We start from the raw sequence: 19,726 nt of genomic DNA, 5'->3' as shown, positions 1-19,726 counted from the left end.
TACCTCTACATGACAAGTCTTGGAAAACCAAAGTCTTGAAATCAGACTTCTCACAAACTCAGATGCATCAGTATGAGTGCATATGTGTCATACATCTTTTGCTTTTACCAGTTCCCCCTCAATGAATACATTTATCATGTATCATAAACATGTACTAATAAGAAAGGGAAATTTTCTAGAAGTCTTGGTATTTTTTAAATTTCTAAATTTTGAAAATTCTACATCAGGAGCATATAATTCATAGTTTTTGAGAATTGTAAATTATGAACATTCATAATTTTATTTACCTAGAACCTGTGCCTTTTTCAAAGTTGAGTGTATTCTTTATCATTTTTGTCACTAATGGATTAGAAATATTTTTCCATTTTCATTTTTATGTGCTTTATTTTTTAGGTGAAGTTGTTCACTTTTGCACGTTTCTGTTTCAGCCCCCATTCCAAAACTGTCTTATTAATCTTTTTATCTATAGTGCCAAGTTTTCTAAGTGTATAACTGTATCATCAGTGCAAAGAGATGTCTTTTCAGTGTTTACATATATTATTTTATTTTATCTTATTATTCCATTTTCTCTAGCAATATTAAATAAAGATACTGACATCAGGCACCTTTATCTATTTCCTCACTTTAATTAAGAGGTCTTGCCGGTTTGCCACTTAGGATAGTATTGCTTCTTGGTAAGTCAGTTTATCATTGTGTTTAAGTGGCTTTCTTCCTAGGGCTATTTAATTTAATCTTTACCTGGGGAGTCATTCACCTTAGAAAGGTTTACCTTTCAGTGAAAAACAGTTATGAGAACTAGGAGTGGCTGCTGCGCTTCCCACCACCCTAGGAAGTGGATCGTCCCGAGTTTCCTCTCCTTGTTTGCCATCCCGTGAGCTCCTGTGCCTTCTGTTAAAGAGAATGTGTGGGATGAGGCTGCCCAGCCTGCTAGCTTGTGACGTTGATATTTCTTTACAATCGCACAAAAGCACCAGTCTCTTACTTATCACAAGTTAATTTCACGTGAAAGTCTACCTTGAGATGTTGCAAATTGAATGCAGCTATCCTTACTAAACAATCAGAAACCTACCAGGCGTCTTTCTCATCATACGTCCGAGGCCAGGGCACTCAGCAGCTGCCACGTCCTCCCAGACAGGTGGCCACCTTTCTCTCACTCATCCCCCCAGCTCACTACTGAGCGGCTGCTGCATGCCAGGCAATGAGAAGGGGCTCTGGGGACAAAGGGATGAGGCTGCGTCTCCACTTTGAGGGATTCGTAGTGGACAGGGGAGAAAGAACCTGAGAGGATTGCCGTTCAGTGTGGCGACAAACACACGCCAGGGGGAGACCAGAGAGGTCTCCCACTGCACGACCCAGAGCTGTGCTGGAGTCGATGGTGCGCTCACGCACCAGGCATCCTTTGTGCCCGTGGAGCTCACGGACTGTCGTGGAGGTGCCGCTGTGGGCATCTGGAAGCTGTTCTGCAAGGCCAGAGGTCACCTGTCCCTTCTCCACAGCAAAGACCCCGCCCATTTCTCAGATGTGTATCTCAGACCCTACGTAGAGCTGGCCACACAGAGCCTACAGCCACCCAGGCACCTTTGCTTTCTCCTGGGCATGATCTCCTGCAGACACAAGAGGGCGCTGCAGCCCCGCATATTGCCCTCCTAGCAGAGCTGCTGATTCCCAGGGGCTGTGGTTTCCCACACCTGACTAGGCCTATATCACCCTCGTGGGGGGCTTGAGGAAATAAGCCCTTGACTGGAGAAGACTCTGATGTTGGGCAGACACTAGCCTGAATGCCTGAATGCCGAGGACACTCAGATGAGTAAAACAAAGGACATAGAGTGGCCAGGCCCTCAGGCAGCCGTGCTTTAGGAGGCTCAACATGGCTGGAAACTGAGGCAGTCCGATGAGCCTGAGGCATTACTGCTTGCCCAGATCCTCCGCCAAGGTTAACTGCTCTGCACGGTGGGTGATGGCTGCACACAGCCTTGGGCTGGGCTCTAGGACATGTGGGTAGCTTGGAAGCGTGAAGGCCTCAGGGACCTATGTCCCAGGAGACAAAGATACCAGAGGATAGGAAAGGGATGAATGGAGAAATGGCTTGGGGAAAGCCATCAGTGCTGCAGGCAGCCAAGAAAGGTTTTGGTTAGTGGCAAAGATTGGGAGGGGAGAGGGCAGGTGGTCCTGCAGGGAAGGGTAAGAAGCAAGAGGAGGCGACTTCCTGTGTCTTCCTGGTTTCATCTATAAACCTGGCATAATAATGGCACCTGGCCTGTGGGTTGTGATCCATTTTAAATTCTGTGTTTCCTACAGAATACTCGGAGCAGGCCTGACTGCGGAGGTACTGCTGTGGCTGCTGGTGACGTGGCTGCGTTTGTCCATGATGGTGATGGTGGTGGTGATGATGAAATAGAGATGGTGGTGGTGACTGTGGTACTGATGATGGCGATGGAGGACGGTGGTGGTGGTGATGATGATGGTAGAGGTGGAGATGGTGATGGTAGTTTCAATGATGCTGAGTGAGGTGCGGGTGGTTCTAATGGAGGTAGTGATGGTGGTGTTTGTGGTGGTGACGGAGGTACAGGCGGTACTGACGGTGATGGCGGTGGAGGTGATGATGGTGATGGAGGTGGAAGTTGTACTGACAATGGAGGTGGTGGTGGTGATACTGATGATCATGACGATGTTGATGATGCCGTGACTGCTGTTGTCTTTGTACTCAGCTCTGACTCGGTAACTCAGAGTTGAGGCCATCGGTCCTTCTCTCCTATTCCATGCAATGGAGCCAAGTTCACTTCTTACTTCTGCTAACTGGCAACATAACACTACTTAGCCATCAATTAATAACAGCTATTAAGTTTCAGAGTAAAATGACCAATATTTCTCAGGAAAGTGGTCAGAGGAGCTACTAGTCATGTTGCGTTTAGTCCCTGTCTTCAGCCCACACAAGAAGTTGTAAGGCTCAGAGATCAGGGCTACATCTTTATCAGTAGAAGCTCCAAAGACTGAAGGCTCAGCTCATGATCTCAACTTCTATCTGTTCTGCTCCCGTGAGGTCATGACTTCCAGGCCTGAGAAGTAGAGCTGAATTTGTCTCTTACAGAAACACTCATTATCTTTTAGCCTGGGACTGAGAATGCTCCTTCTCCTTGATGCCACTGGGGGCCAGTGTCTGCGTTCTAGGAAGGTTCTGCGGATTGTGCTGCTCCAGAGCACGACCCCAAGAATACCTGCTCTGATGGTGACTGCTGCCAGGCTAGGCTTTGCTGGCCTGGGGATATCTTGAAATTTAGCCTAAGTAGAATACATACAGGGACAGTTTTAGAGGGTAAGGAGGATAAGAATCACTTATGCACGGAGGGCATGTGTGGCTTTTCTGACAACCTACCCTGCTGTGTGTGGTAACATGAGCGTCCAAAACTACATCAGAGCCATGGCCCCAGCGCTTCACCATGCGACCTTATTGGAAATAGGGTCATCACAGGCATGATTAATTTAGCTAAGGCATACTGGAGTAGGGTGGGTCTGTCACCCAGTGCAACTCTTGTCCTTGTAAGAGGAGAGACACAGGCACATGGTGGAAGATGCCACATGGCAGTGGAGTGTGCACGATCCCCAGTACATACTGCTGAAAGCCTTCCCACCCACCTGAGGTTCCAAGGCCCAGGGCTTGCTGGAGAGGACCTTGCTTACATTGTCACTTTGAAGCAGAGCATGTCAAGTGCGGTGTGTGGCTTCAGTTAGAGAAGCAGACTTTGAGGCTCTGTCACTAACAGTAGGGCTCAGGGATGCTTGCAGGGCTCACCCAGCCCTCAGGGGGCTCTGCCTCAGCAGGAGTTTGAGAACCTTGCTTTCAAGGTTGGGCAAAGCATCATTTCCCTTTTTCCAAGACAGATTTTTCTATTTCAGTTTTTCTGAAATCAGAATCAGTCTTAGGGTCTCTGTGACACCATTTCAAGTCTGTGGTTCATCTTGCAGTTGATGGTGTCCTAGACCCAGGCTTCCCACACACCTGTCAGCACAGCCAGTGGTGGCACAGTTGTCCCAGCAATGGGTAGTGTCATATGCACCTCAGCTGTCTGCAGCCTTCTGGAATGTTCTTTCTGTGACTCCAGAACCTGCAGTTCCTTTCTGATGCACTAAAGAGGCCCAGGTCCCAATCTCTGAAGGCCACTTGTTGGTCATTACCAAGAGCTCTGCCTCCTCTCTGGTCTCTTCTTCTCAGTGCCTGGCATGTGGACAGAGGTTCCTGTGGCCTTCTCGCCTTCCCTCCACATGTGAGGGTCTCTGGAGTACCATCCTGGCCACACAACAAACTGACTCCAATAGTGTGTGGTGAGGAGGCTGGTGCTCAAGAGAGAACATCTGTTCTGTCACACTTTAACAACACGGTTATTAGAGCAGATTAATTAAAATTGTCACTCGTGTGGCTGTTCAAGTTATATTCCTACTTCCCCTCCATGGAGCATTCACGTGTGTGTTCTCAAATACGTTGTGGTGTTATACATCATTAGCTTTGTTGAAATTATGCTTAATTGCTCACTGACATGACAAGAAATGAGGAGGAAATTGGGAGGAAGAGATTTTCTTTTAACAGCACAAAGAATTTGAAGGTTGAATTTAAAGGATGAGCCCTGGGCCGGTGTGGGCACATCTGCATACAGCATGCACACAGGTACACAAGTCACGCACGTTGAGTACATTCACACAAGTGCATGTGCGCACACTCACATGTGCACACACACAAGTCACACATGCACTGGCACACACACACACACACATATGCACGCCCATGCACGCACACACATTTTGTGCTGCATTTGTAGGTATGTTCTTGCTCATTTCTTTCCCTTCTTTCCCCAGTATTGGCAATGTTTTCTAGAATGATTACCTACTACCTAACACCTTTTCTCCCCCCCGCGACTTATTTCTCAACCATTCCATTCCAAAGCAAAAAAAAAGTTTTTAAAGAGCTTAGATTTTTTTAAAAAATTTGCTCGTTTATTTAAAGCAAAACAGAGTCATGGTTCTGAGTTTGCAAGGGGCTCAGAATTCTATTTGTGGGGGCCACATTATGAGGGTCTCCAAGGTCTCAGGCTTGAGGTGGCTGCAGAGATTCGTGTTCCTGACAACACTAATACACAGGGAAAGCAGAAAGGCAGAGGAACAGCAAGACAACTGCTAAATAATTCAGAGGCCTGAGCACTTACTCCCAGCTAGAGGGTGCTGGGGTGTTTTTAGATACATGCAGGGTGAGGACAGAAGGAAGGGTAAGATCCTCTAATCCAAATGTTTGTAGCTTGCTTTAAGCCTCAGAGCCTTCTTCAAAAGGCAACTTCCTGGGAAGCCCAGTATGGAAATTGTGGTTCCTCAGGAGACTTTCAGGCTGACTTTGAAGAGCTCAGATCCAGTTCTGGTGCCTCATTTTGCAGATTAAAGAACTGTGGGGGAAAAAAGTTTGGGTAATAAAGAGAGTCTGCTTGAAGGAAACAGAACTCAATTGTAGCAAGAGCCTGCACATGACCACACAGAGTTTACATGATTTAAGTAGAGACTGGAGGGCCCTTGCACCCTAGTATTTTTGCCTTAAATACCTAAGGATTTTGTTGGAGAGAGGAGACAGAGACACCAAGCAGAAGGATGCAGGGGCTGCTCAAGGCCCTCAAGAGCAGAGTCACATAAGTTCACTCCCTTTAGATGCAGAGCCAGGAGGAGCTTTGGGGAGGAGTGGCAGGACTGAGTAATGGGAGGCTCTGGGTATCCTAGGGAGCAGAGGCATGTCATTATAAGGGACCCACCTGGAAACAGCTCACAAAACGAGGAGCCCATTCTGGTGCAGCCTGGTAGAGGTTAGGACAGTAAGGATGGAGTAAGCATGGGGACAGAGAAGAGGGTTAAAGAACAAGACTGTCAGTCATGGTGACCAGGGTTTCTGTAGCCGGTTTCCTGGTATTGTGGCTTCTAATCTCAAAGGGTCTTTCCCACTTCAATGTTGTAACCATTCACCCCAGGAGACTGGGAACAGGTGAGTGAATGGATGTGAAGAGCCCCTTGTGAAACAGTAATAATATAGATTAATAGTGATTGCGATGGAGGGCCCACAACCTGAGATTTTAGGGGGCATGGTCTATTCCAAGCATCTCATGTGAGTTGCCACTTAGAGTTCAGAGCGCCCTTTCCCATGAGCCATGGTCATACCACCATTTCACAAGTGTAGAAGCTAAGGACCAACATTAAAGTGATTGGCTTAAGTGTTTGAGCCCACTAATGTGTCTGAAAGTACACACTAAGTGTTCCTGCTACTTTACCATAAAGAAATACACGAGCTCAAGTGGCCATGGGGAGAAGCTGGCATCTAGGTAGTGGATGGCATTTTCTAGGCCACTTGGTGTCATCACTTGGTTGTCATCGCCACGTACCATTCTGTGCCTCAGTTTATTCATTTGCATAGTGGGAATGCAGTACATATATCATAGGGTTATTTTAAGTAACAAGTGCATTCATGTATGTACACTGCTCAGAACAACGTGTGGCCCATTCTAAGTATGGCACAATCATGACTATCATCCTTGGCACTATTCTTGTGACCACAGACAAAGGATGGCATGGTCAGAGAAGGAAGGACTCTTCAAGACTCCAGAGGAGGTTGTGTAGGAGCTCAGGGGAGGGGGCGGGGTGTTCAGTGGGGTTGGCAGGTGCCAAGGTCAGGGCAAAAGAGCTGTCCTTGAGAGAATGCATCTACCCAGCCAGTGGCAGCATGAGTTGGAGAGAGATTAAGCCTGGGAATATCTCGTGCTCCACACACCAAGGTTGAATCTCATCCTGAAAGGGGCAGCTGCAGAAGAGGACCACAATCAGAACTGTGTGTCTGTCCGTGGGCAACCCAGGACATCACCACGGAGATGGGAGACTCTCAGGCTCCACTGAAAGGACCCATAAGAACTTGAAGTGGGATAAAGAACCAAGGACAGAGCTGCTTTCATTTAAAACACGGTTTGCTTCTTCTCTTGCCTTGAGTCCAGAAGGATGATGAGATTTCAAAATCAAACAAGACCAGTCTGCCGGCAATGTTGTATCTTAGGTAGGGACTCTGGGGCTAGACCACCCAATACCTCATCATCCTGTGACCCCCACGTGCAGGTATGTCCCCACCTGCCAGCACCTCAGAATTGGGCAGCTGTCCTCAGGACACAAAGCAGTCCAGTTGCCCATCAAGAATGAGGAGGAGGATAAGCAGACAGAGGTGGACAGGGAGGCAAGATCAGGCAAGCGCAGCCACCACAGGCCTGTGAGGACAATTCCTGCTAATCACAGTACCTAACCTGGGTCAAGCTCTGACGACACCAGAGTGCAAGGCGGAACTCACACGGGATCTGTCTAAAAGCAGCCTGGTGCCCTCCCACATCCTGATTTGCACATCCAAGTGAGTATTGTCCTTCCAGACCTGGAAGCTGGGCATGGGTCGCCACAATGAAGATGCTATGCAGAAGGTTTTGGATTTATACTCATAGAATGATCTTTTTCTCTTAGACACATAAGGAATACACAGCTCTGCAGCATCCCATCTGCTCAATTTTCAACAGAGTTCCCTGCACATCACACTTTCCATATACATTCCACAGCTTGGCTTGAATGATTTTTTGCACTTTTTCTAAAAGAAAAGCTGACCTCTGTGCCGGTCCTGGGCAGCACCGAGGCTGCTCTCGAGCCTCTGCCATGTACATGGTTTCCCGAGGAAGTCACACCACTGACAAGTGTTTATCCACTCATCTCTCCACAGCTGTCAATCAGCAACTGCTTTCAGTAAGTCACTGTATGTTGTTCCGTGTGGGATACAAAGTTGCTAAAAGACTCCTAAGTTCCAAGAATGGTTGAAGACCTAAACGTATCATTCAAAGTCAAATCAGAATATAACTTCTTTGATCGACAATCTGCAGAACTTCTGGAATCGGGGTGTGACAGTGTGAGGCGACTGCTGCTGTAAGGAGACAGGCAGGGCGATTCCAGACACTGGCGAAAGATAGGGATCAGAGCCTGGAGTCAGAGCCAGTGACCCAGATTCCAGGCCGGCCTCAAGCAGGGACAAAGCTAGTAGCCAACGTCCCTTGCGTATTTTTCCCACAAAACTAAGTTCCTTCCTTCACACTTGGGAGTTCTGAGATTTCTGTGAGACATCTGAAAACTTTACTCAGGTTGATGTAACATTGTACCTTAAATGCAGGTGATTCCTAAAATCAGAAGGTTTGGTGAATCACCTGCCAATAGTATGAGCTGAATTTCAAAAACACACAGCCCTTCTCTTTTATTTTTATTGTCACTGGGAAGGCTTCTCTTCCTAAAACATCTGTTACGAGCCCTAAGTGTCCCTCACCATCCCTGGGCAAAAGGCCACCCCTGACTGTATAGAGCAGGTCCTTCACCGCCATCTCTCAACATGTCCCACGACCCACCCACTTCTACCACCCCACCAAGCCAGCGACACTGCTCAAACCGCTGCCTGGGAAAGAGAATCACTTTCAAGTTCCCTGGACATCAAATTAGATTGAAGCAAAACTAAATGCTGTGAGGTGTTGGGGCGGAGTGCTAAATCCCAGGTTTGATGTCAGTGATAACAAGGTTTCCAAATCAAACAGCAACAAGACTCGTGTGCGGTGTTGACTAGGAAATACTGTCTTCGGAACAAATATTTTAATTATCTGCAGTAGTCCTGGTAGCCTGGCTGACTCGCGTTTATTAGTATGATAATATCACTGCGATGTATACACTTTATGTCTCAGCCATCCATAATGCATGAGCTGGCAAATAAAGAGATCTGGAGTCTGTGCACAGCGGGGCCGTTGCCAATTATCTCGCCCGGCCAGAGCCTTCCTCCCCCGCCTGGGCTCAGCTGCTCTTTGAAAGGGACAGGAGACAGCATGGTTGTCCTCGTTGGGTTGCAGCCATTGTTTACCTACACAGAGGTTAGCTGCGGGTGGAAACGACGTGTCACCAAGGCACCCTCTGAGGATGTGGATGCAAAGCAGGAGGACAGCCTTGTCTGTGTGAATCTTTCTAACATATTCTGATGACGTTTTCCCTTTACGGTTTTGTGTCCCTTTTAATCACTCTATTTTCATTTGTAATTGTCCCATTTCTCCGCAGCCAAGCAGGTCTCAGCAAATGCTAGATCTACAGTGAACAGAGCTGGAAACCAGATGCAAAAATAAATACTTTCTGTTCACAAGTCTGCTGTGTAATCCAAAGCTTGGCTGTTAAAGTGACTTGAATGATCGCTCTTCTGCCCACAAGATCTCTTTTGACCCAAAAATCAATTCTGTTTATTACAACTTTAACTATTTTACTTTGCTTAGTTTCTCTTTCGGGCACAATATACATTTAGATGTTAGATATCTGACTTGAGCCAAAACAGTACCCATCACTAACTTTAAGTTTAGAGGCCATGGGTTTCCAGTTATTTCTGTAAGCAAAGACTGCACAAGTATAACGTCCTTGGTGTCAGAGGCCACATAGCCCCTGTGGGTATGGATGCTTGTGCTCTTGCCCGTCCCCAAGTGCACAGCTATGTGTCAGCCCTCATCAAGGACTTGAGAACTATTAGGATGGGGCAAAGAGAACCATAATAGCATGTCCCTGTCTCCACCGGTGTGCATGAGTGCTTGCTGAAGTGAACTGACGAGTGCATACCTAAGTGTGCACACACAGAATCAGAGAGCTAACGTGGCCTAACTGGAAGGGAAAGTCCAATGAGCAACACCCCCCATGTCCTAAGAGTGGACCAGAGCAGGATGTGCAGGAGAGATGGGTGCGGAGGTCAGGGCAATGACCCTGTGCTTCTACTCCTTTCTCTTCCCACTTCGGCCTCAGGCAGGAAGACAGCCTTCTGTTCAGGGTGCATGTAGCCACTGGCACCATTCACACCGTGGAGGGAGCTCTGCTGTCTAGACGAGAGCACCCTCACTGCCCACATGGCCATAGACTAAGAGGATGTCTGCAGTACCTGGCACAATGCCTGGCACCAAATGGAAAATGCTGGCTGGGTGGAGTTTGCCCAAACTGCTACTGCTTTTACTAAAGTGAACCTCAACAATCTGCTTTCTGCACTTGGGACCCAGTGAAGCAATCATTCCCCATACCCACAAGGCAGCTGGCACTGAGCTGCAGGTGGCTTCAAACTCCTGACTGCTTCCTGATTTAGAGGAGCCAAGGCAGGTATGGAACTCTGGCAATTGCACTGATCCTGGGACATCAAAGATGCTTAGTATCTGTATCTTCCCTATGGACTCTGAGCTCCCTGGACCTGGCTGGCACTGTGGCTTGCACACACTAGAACTGCAATAGGTACTTGTTGAATTAAATTATGTGCAAAGTATAAAGAAAGTACAAAATGGAGATGTCAGAATAGCAGATAAGCATAGCCTTCTAAGGTTCTAGCCACCTATAAATCAGCAAGGAAGATTTACCAGGTTCCCACCACAGTAATCTGTACAGGCAAGAGAGAGCATTGACTATAGACAGCATGGCAAAATGGCAAAGCTCTCTTTTCTAAAAAATGGATCGTAACTAAAGATAAATTAGTTTTTGGCTACTTGTGGATAAAATGGTTTAGAAGAAGAAAACTTACAGACTGATTTAAAACGTTCATTAAAAAAGCCTCCTGTGCCACATTAGTAACAGCATTCTCAATTGCTTAAAACAAGCTTGAAGTGCTCCCCTTTGCATATTACAGGCTTCCCAGAATCTTGTGCATGCTACTAATGTGTTCACTGTATTTCACAGGGACATCTCCAGTAAACACTAACATGGGATTGTTAAAATATCACATATTCCAGATACTTGATTCCAATTCAGAATTCTTCTACTTGTTCTTTTATTTCTTAAAAGAAAATTCATTTTTATTTAGGTGTTTTCTGTAGTCACCTGCCAATTTTCAGATGCCTAACTACTGTAGAGACCCCCGAATCTATACATGTGCTATGATCTCACAGAGAGAGAGCCCAGGTACCTGGAACCAGTGCCAGTCACAGACCAGGGCAACCTGCCACCTTGAGGAGCCTAATGTGATTAGGAAAGGAAAAGGCAATTTGTAGACAAAACAAACACAAGTATCATCTCAGGGCAGGAGTCAGATGGGTTGGAAGATAAACAACCATCAGATGCAGAGTCATACATAGGGGCTGACTTTTACTTTTGTGTAGTAATCTCTTTGTGTAATTTTTACCAGTGATGTATTGGAGGAGCCTAAAGAAGTGTGCGGCATTAAAATAACAGTGATGATGGCTCAACTGCAGGGGGTTCTCAGGCAGAGGAACACCGTTTAGATCCTGTGGGTGGAGTCAACTATCCTTGGCATTTAGTGAGGATGTCAGGAGCACCCTAAGTATCAGTAGAGAAGACATTGCCTGAATTATTAAAAAGGAAAACACAAGGTACACCCTTGAGAGACCTTTCCTCAGTCTAATTTGAAGTTGCTACCTTGATACGTCATAGCTTCGCCCGGGCTCAGAAGGTCATTCATTCATTAACCATTAATCTGTTTGGCAAACATTTTTGTTCAACACCCACTCCCGGACACAGAGTAGGCAGAGGGGGTGAGGAACTGATCCTGGGCCCCAAGATTTTAGTGCATATCCATCTTTCTGCCTGTCTAGGTGGGGCAGAAAGATATTATTTTTTTTTAGATTAGAAAACTGACTTTTATTGGGCAATTTTTATATCTGGGCAAGGTAGAAAGTATTAGGTTAAAATGGTAATCTAGAATTTGTCTAGAAAAGATGGAGTCTGTTCTTATAGCAGGAAAACCATAAAAGCATATGCAAGTTATTTTTACTATGATTCTCCAGTGTGAGGTAAATGTCACAATAGCAAATAAAGACAAAATCACTACTTCGAAATGTTGCAATAGGTTAGGATTGAGACTTCTTTGAATTACACATTTTTTAAGAATTACTGGGATGATCATAAAAGTCTGAATTGTGTTTTTAGTAAATTTATTTTAAACACTAGTTGTAAATGTTGGTGTTTTTCAGAAAAATAGAAATGTTTTTAAATGCTAACTTTTGTTGTAGCATGCTTGGTTCATGAATCTTCTGAGAGTTTTAATCTGAAAACTGTATTAACAGTACTGTCACCAGCTTGGTAACTCCTGAGACTGTGATCGGTGACTTTGTAGCATCAGTTGATGTTGTCTATCATGGCTATTGCTAGTAGCAACTTTAAAACAGAAATTTACAGATACTGAAAAGGTCAAGTAAGGTGCCAAATTTCTAGAGGGTAATGGGATGCGTCTTTTTTTCCCCCCTCTCACATGAAACAGAAGAAAATGGCATCATACCTTTTCTTATCCTATGATCTCTCTCCACGTTCTTTAACTAAAAGGTTCATTAGACTGTTTTTGTAAATTATTACCAAGTAAAACAGAACAAAAATTTTATGGGAAAAAACCAATAGGTTTTCTGTCTGTAGAATGACAGTAGCATAGTGATAAAGCACTCATCTCAAGACAAAAAACCGAAAGGTGAGTCTTTGTTCCTATGCTAAGAACCATTACTGCAATGAAGGAACTGACAGAAATAATTCTTCGATAAAAAGTGTGTATGTAGGGCTTGGGATTTAGCTCAGCGGTTCAGTGGCCTGCCTTGCAAGTGCAAGGACTCGAGTTCAATCCCTGGTACAAAAAAAAAGTGTGTAAGTAGTATATGTTACCCAAATATTTTTTAAAAGTTGGCCAGTGAGTTCAGATATTTAAAGTATCTGAAAACAAATCTGAATACTAGTAGTAGCTTTCAGATTAATTCTGCTGTTCATACTTCATTTAACTTTAATATATATTAGTAATTGGAACTTGTAAAAAGTTATTTATTAAATGAGAAGGAGGATCTTCCAGCCTGGACCCTGGAAAAGGGACAGAGAGGAAGGGAGCCACAGGGAGCACAGCAGGGCAGTCATAGACCTCCATGCCCAAGAGGAAGGGAACTTTCTCCTTTCACTGGGATGCAGCCTCGAGCACGTCTGGTGAAAGCTGACTACAGATCTTGTCAACCTAGCAGGGTGGGACTGCCCACTGGCTTGGCCAACAACTGCAGCCTCATTGGGCACAGACTGCGTAAGAGGGCTTTTGGCAACAGTTAATGGTAAAAATGAACAAACAAAAACCCCAATGAATCCATCCATAGGGAATAGACTAGGGAAATTACAGTGCATCCATACAACCCACTGCTTTGCATGGCTCTATAAAACAAAGTTGTACAGGTTTACAAATGTGTTCATATGAGTGTATATTATACTCTACCACTCTGCAACTTGATGCTGTCACCAACCTTGTATTTTGCTCATCTATCCATGTCAATACGTATATACCTACCAATTCTTTCTGTGGGCTGTAAAAATTCCCACTGTGTAAATATCTTCATCTTGCTCATCCACTCTCCTGCTGATGCAGAGATGTAGTTTCTCATATGTCACTGTGCTCATTGCTATGTGAACACACTCTGTGCACATCCCATGAGGCTCCTCAGAGATAAATTCCAAGGAGGGGACCTAACAGGTCACACAGCCTGGGAATCTTCCCATTTCACAGATAGGGCTAGTTTATTTCCCAAAGCTGCTGTTCCTGTCCATACTGCCACACGTTCAGTCTCCTCCTCCTGCTTTCCTCAGACTATGTACATTGATGTGTATTATACTATGGGTGGAGTATTTTTTCTTAGCAATTTTCAAGGATACATTGTTATTAACTATAGTCACCATGCTACACAATAGATCTCATAAACTTTTTCCTTCTGCCTGGATGAAATATATATTTTTTAACCAACATCTGCTCCCACACTCCCTTGCAGCCCCTGCAGCCCTGGGAACCAGCATCCCACTCTCTGTGAGGTTCACTGTTTCTTCTGTGGGTGAGATCATGCCCTACTTGCCTTTCTGTGCCTGGCTTCTCCCACTGAACAAAGTCCTCAGGTTTGGTGCCTGTGGTCATGAAGACAGGATTTCCTACTTTTCAAGGCTGAATAGAATTCCATCATTGCATGCACTACTTCTTTTTTATCCCTTCATCCAACGATTGTTTCCATAGGTTATTCCCATATTTTGCCTATTGTGACCAGAGCTGCAGTGAGCACAGGAATACAGATGTCTCTTTACCATTCTGGTTTTATTTCCTTTGGATATGCACCCAATAATGGGTCCTGGGTCATGTGGTTCTATTTGTAATGCTTTGAGCATCTTTCATACTCTTTTCCATGATGGCCATGCCAATTGACATTCCTACCAATGGTACACAAGGCTTCCCTTGCTCCACATTCTCCCCAACACTCGTCTTTCTTCTTCTTTTTGTTAGTACCTGTTCTAACAGGTGTGTGGTGATATCCAAGTGTGGTTTTGATTTGTATTTCTATAATTCATGATGGTGAGCATTCCTTCACATATCTGTTGGGTGTTAGTATATCTATTTTCAAAAAAAAAATGTTTATTCAGACCCTTTGCTGGTTATGCAATGGGGTTGTTTATTTTCTTAAAGTTGAGTTCCTTATGTAATTTGGATAGTGACCTTTATCAGAGGTGTGGGTGGCAGATCTCTTCTCCCGTTCTGCACATCATCTCTTCCCTCTATTGATTGTTTCCTTGACTGTGCAGTAGCTTTGAAGTTTGATGTCAACCCGTTTTGATTATTTTTTCTTTTGTTGCCTGTGCTTTCAGGTTTGTATCCCAAAAAATAATTAACCAAAACAATATCTTGGAACTTTTCCCTGGGTTTTCTTCTAGTAGTTCCCCTGCCACACACACCTGTTAAACTTGCACTTACCAGGCAGGCGCGGTGCCACTGAGCTACATCCTCAGCCCTTCTTCTAGTAGTTTCACAGAGATTAGAGAAAGACACACAGGTGAGCTCCAGTCTATCTGCTATGTTTCATTTTTTAAAATAATAACCAGGATAAGTATAGTTTAACATTGAAATTAGGTAAAACTTACAGATATACATGCTGCTATTTTTATGTTATTTTTCTCTATACATGTGAAATATATGTTTATGTGTAAATAAAACCACCTGTCTGCAGATGAACACTTCCGGACATTTCAGAAATGTTTGGGTCACTTCTGGGAGGCAGGAAGATAGAATAAATGGGTCTTTTCATGTCCTCTTTTTCTTTAGTATTTGAGTGATTTTAGAAACATGATTTAAGTTCACAAATTAAGAATAAGAAGGCACTAATCCAGGCTCAGCAACTCCTTCCCAGTGTGGAAGAGACAAGATAGAAAGCTCCCAACCCCTGCATTTTCTCTTCTGTAAAGTCTGGTTAGAAACATCTATTTGGCAGAACTGCTGTGATGATCAGATTAGAAATTATTCATATGAAACATCTAGTAGAGGGCCTTTGACAGGGTAGGCACTAAATAAATAATAATTGTTTACATTATTCATAGATCAGCTCAATTTGCAAATGTGCTCACCTGCATGCCCACAGGAAGCCATTTGGACTCTTCCCCTTCTTCTAACTGGTCTTCTCCATGAGGTCCCACACGAGGCACTGGACCAAGGGCAGAAAACTTAGCTCATCTCAATAATTCAGACCTGCAGTCACTGCTTAGCTCACTTGCAGTAAAGTGCCATCTCTTGGGGTACACACGTGTGGACACTCAGCTCACTGCCCTTCCACATAGGGGAGCAGAAATGCAGGATGCCCCAGTACATTTGAATTTCAGGTACACCGGAATGCTTGTTTAATGGTATGTCCTAAGTAGTGCACGGAGGTGTTTGGAGTTAGGGAATCTGCATTGTTTATCCTAGATCTGCCTGTTGCAAGCATCCTGGGGTTTATGTGGTCACCCTCTCTGGATGGTTGGGCCTCCTGCATCTAGATATGTGCTGGGTGGTGTCTGGTGTCCCTAAGCAGGAGCCTGCTCTAATGTCCACTGCTGATGTACCATGGTCTGTGTCTCCCAGCAGAGCCATGACCTGTGTGTGTCACTGGCCAAGCCCAGCCCACCATGCCTCACAGGGTGAACCCCTTTGAGACACTCGACACCCTCTCTGGGCCTCAATGAGGGAGTTCATGCTGGTGCTCGGCAGAAGGGTCTCTAAACCAGGTGGCATCCATACCAGATGCCTGGCTCTCAACTTAGCCACTGTCACATGGCCCGCGGAAGTGTGTAGGAAACGATACCAGGAACACAAAACTCCAGCCCTCTCTCTGCCCAAATGCTGCATGTCCTGAGACCTTGACACGTCCCTCCACACAGTTCTGAGCACCCAGAGTACCCAACACGGAGCATTTATATTCCGAGGTCCTGCGTCACATATGTGACAGGAAGCCACATGAGGGAACAGAGGCGGGTCACATGGTTGTGGACAGGGGCTCCTTTAGATTGTGTGGGTGAAGAAGGCTTTTGAGCAAAGATTTAAATGAGGAGAAAGTAGCCATGTCAGTGTCTGAGGACAGAGCATTTCAGGTAGTGGACTGTGGGCCCAGTGAACCCCAGCTTGGCATCCTTTAGGCTGAGTGGAAGAACAGGTAGCTTGGGGAGCATAGCCACAGACAAGAGGTGATGTCAGAAAAGAAGGGCACCTGAGCCAAGCATAGTGGTGCACACCTATCATCCTAGCACTCTGGGAGGCTGAGGCAGGAGGACCACAAGTCAGAGCCCAGCCTGGGCAACTCAATGAATTAGTGAGACCCTGTCTCAAAATAAAAAAAATTAAAATGACATAAAGAGCCTGGAGTTAGTGCAAAGGCCCTGTGTTTAATCCCTAGTAAAGGAAGGAAGGAGGAAGAGAAGAAGAGAATGAAGGAAAGAAGGGAGGGAGGGAGAGAGAGCAGAAGGGGAATTAGTGGAAGAGTTACTGGAGAGGGAGAGGAGGGAAAAGATACCTGACTCCCACAAATGTTTCCAAAAAGACAAACATGATTCAGAAAGACCCTTTTTATTGCTGAACTCTCCTCTCCTAAGAATAGAGAGTTGAACCTATAGAGAACATTGCCAGGGGCCTCCATTCCCTAAGTCAGACCTTCATGCTCCCTCCCGAGACCCTGACGCCCAGGTCTGGGATGTCAGGGACAGCTGAGACACAGGGCTTTTAAAACAGTCCTATTACCTTCATCATCTGGGTGAAGAATTGTAAGAGAGCAGATGGCAGAGCAGCTTCCCTCCTGGAGGGTCCCACAGAGACAGACAGGCGTCTTGTTAAGATTGAGGCTGGTATGGGTGATTTTTCAGGACCCCAGGACACCAGCAGGGATTTGGGCCTGGATGGTAAACATCAGGTTATGAGGATGTGAACCAAATATAATCCCCCATAAAATGGTGCTCAGTGTCATTGCAATATTCTAAAAGTATTACACAGATGCCTCTCAGCCTCTGATGGTTCCAGGTCCCCATAAACTGATCAGAGTTTGCAAAGATCGTAAGTTTAAAATGCACCACTACTGTCACTGGCCCCCATCCAGGCTCCACCACATGGCACAGCAGAGTTGGTTATTTCCCTTCAAGTGTGACTTGAGCACAGAGAGCAACACAGAGAGGATCAGGCCAGGGACAAAATATCCAATTCAAAGTATGGCTCCTACCGAATGTGTTCACCTTTGCATAACCTCAATGGAAGAATTTCTGGTGGCACCTTCACCTGGCTGCTGGTAACTGTCCAGGTGCAGAGACAGAGTGCCACACCTTGCCACAGCATGGGCTCTATCCTCCTGCTGGCCACTCACCCACAAAGCTGGCTTCTCCATGCTCAGCAAACCCAAGTGTCCTCAGAAAAAGTGTCTTTTCTTTCTTTTTCCTCAACTAAACTAATGACCTCTCTTGTCTTTCTCTTCTCCACCCAATCCAGGTCCTGGGGTGCCCACAGTGACTGTACACAACACCACAGATAAGAAAAGTGAGTACTTGCTTCCTGGGACCTTCCTGAGATTCGGGGAAAAGGAAGAGAAAGGCCCTTTGGGATAATCCATTCTTTCCTAGTGGGGGCACATAAATGAGCCCCGTCCTGCAGTGCAGAATGGCCCTGCTGGCCAGCGAGTGCTGATGAAAATGGGTGGAGGGACAGCCAGTGAGGTGGGGAGCCCCACAACCCTTCCTCGGCTACCCATGCTGAGCAGGGCCCAAGGATGGAGAAAGTTCAGAAGCCTGCGATAGAGCTTGGGCCTCTTCTCTGTTCTGAGCTTCCCCAACTGGGGCCCAAGGTGCATGGGCACTGGGAAGCTCCTTTTTCTCTGTGGGTCCTGGGCCAAGTGCATGGCATGGAGGCTGTGCAGGCTGCACAGTGGGATAAAGAGAAGCCTCTCTGATCCATGTTGGGATGCCGGAAGACTTTATTCAGGATCGTCACAGTAGGCCACACCCATCATGACAGCGTGCTCAACTCTAATACAGCAGACAGGGCTCGGGATTTGTGGTCCTGTGCAGAGCAGATGGAAGCGAGCTAAGAGGAGAAGCTGAGGTGGGCATTGCCTGCTAAACTGAAGGCAGGACAAGGACTGAGAGGTGGGGGAGGAACTGGCCAGGCATCAAGCATGACCCACATCAAGGTAGGAGGTTCCACCAAGGTGACTTAGTGGGGTGCTTGCTAAAACTGATGCTGCTGCCCAAAGATCCAGCATGAGGTGGGTCAGAGTGGGCCCGGAGGGCTCCAACCAGTGTGGACAGAAAAGGGACACTGCCAGGAGCTAGAACTTCTCTTGTTTCTTCTTGAGAAAATGTATGCTGTGCATTTTGAATATTTGTTAAAATATAAAAGTATATTTTGTGAGAATTTTTTCCCTTAAAAATCAGTGGCCTGGTGAAAAGTGACTGAGGTTTGTGTAGTGACCATGTTGGCTCTGGTTTCAGCCCTCAGGTGGGGGGCAGGAAAAAGGGACACAGGACTCTGTGAGCCATTTTATCTCCAATTTAAAAGTTGGGGTTTTTGCCACATGTGGTAGCACATGTCTGTGATCGAGGCACTCAGGAGACTGAGGAAGGAGAATCATTGTGAGTTTGAGGCCAGCCTAAACTACATAGCAAGACCCTGTCTAAAAAGACAAAAGCAAAACAAAAAAAAGTTATTTTTTTAGGATATGGTCTAAGAAAAAAACACAAAACTATCTCTGGGTATTTAAACATACAGCATGTGTCTCCACAAAAGCCATTCATTTAAATGTTTTCATTTGCTTCCTTTTGGTTATGCTGCTATTAACGTATATGCTTCAGAGAGCACCACAGTGCCTATTATGGTTTAGAGCTGGGATGTCCCCCAAATCTCATTCATTCAGAATGTCACTTTGGCCTTCTGGAGGCACAGGGTGGACCATGTAGGCTAAGAAAGTAAAAGCCTTATGCACCAGGGATGCGGGTGGTGTCCCACACCAATGTCCCATTCTTGTCTATCCAGCAAGTAGGATAGGACAAAAGAACAGAATCTTCCCAGACTTAACAGTGAAGCAAAAAAAGAAAAGAAACCGAAGCAAAGCAGGCATCACACTGCTCTTCCTTTGTACGAAGCACTGGTGAGCAGAAACCAAGCAGCGTTCATATTGCATTGTGCTGGGCAGGATTTTTTTAAGCACGTTCCATCACAGCCCGCCTGTGCGGCTGCCCCTGAGGTCTGGCTTCCTGTAGATGATACAAACCCAGGGACATGAGCTGCCCTGGAGCCCCATGTGGCCCTTGTATTCAAGTCAGCCTGAGCTGCAGCCTTAGCCAGGAAGAGAACAACTGAGCAACTGCGTAAGAGAAAAGGGGCCTTCTCCTGTCCAGGGTCTACTTTGTT

General features: G+C 45.8%; 1 protein-coding gene across 8 annotated transcripts in view; it reads left to right on the top strand.

Annotated features, from left to right (window-relative positions):
- The window catches only part of Dpp6 (dipeptidyl peptidase like 6), an 851,974-nt gene that overhangs the window by 809,306 nt on the left and 22,942 nt on the right, over nucleotides 1–19,726 (top strand). For all 8 annotated transcript variants that reach the window (XM_033764445.1, XM_033764449.1, XM_033764448.1 and 5 more), the window contains one exon: nucleotides 17,810–17,857. In XM_033764445.1, coding sequence (XP_033620336.1) covers nucleotides 17,810–17,857 — 48 coding nt within the window. The remainder of the gene's footprint in view (nucleotides 1–17,809; nucleotides 17,858–19,726) is intronic.

This window comes from Fukomys damarensis, unplaced genomic scaffold (genome assembly GCF_012274545.1).
Source record: "Fukomys damarensis isolate Sample0158 unplaced genomic scaffold, DMR_v1.0_HiC HiC_scaffold_16, whole genome shotgun sequence".
Lineage (NCBI taxonomy): Eukaryota > Metazoa > Chordata > Mammalia > Rodentia > Bathyergidae > Fukomys > Fukomys damarensis.
This window is presented reverse-complemented; position numbering and strand designations above follow the sequence as displayed.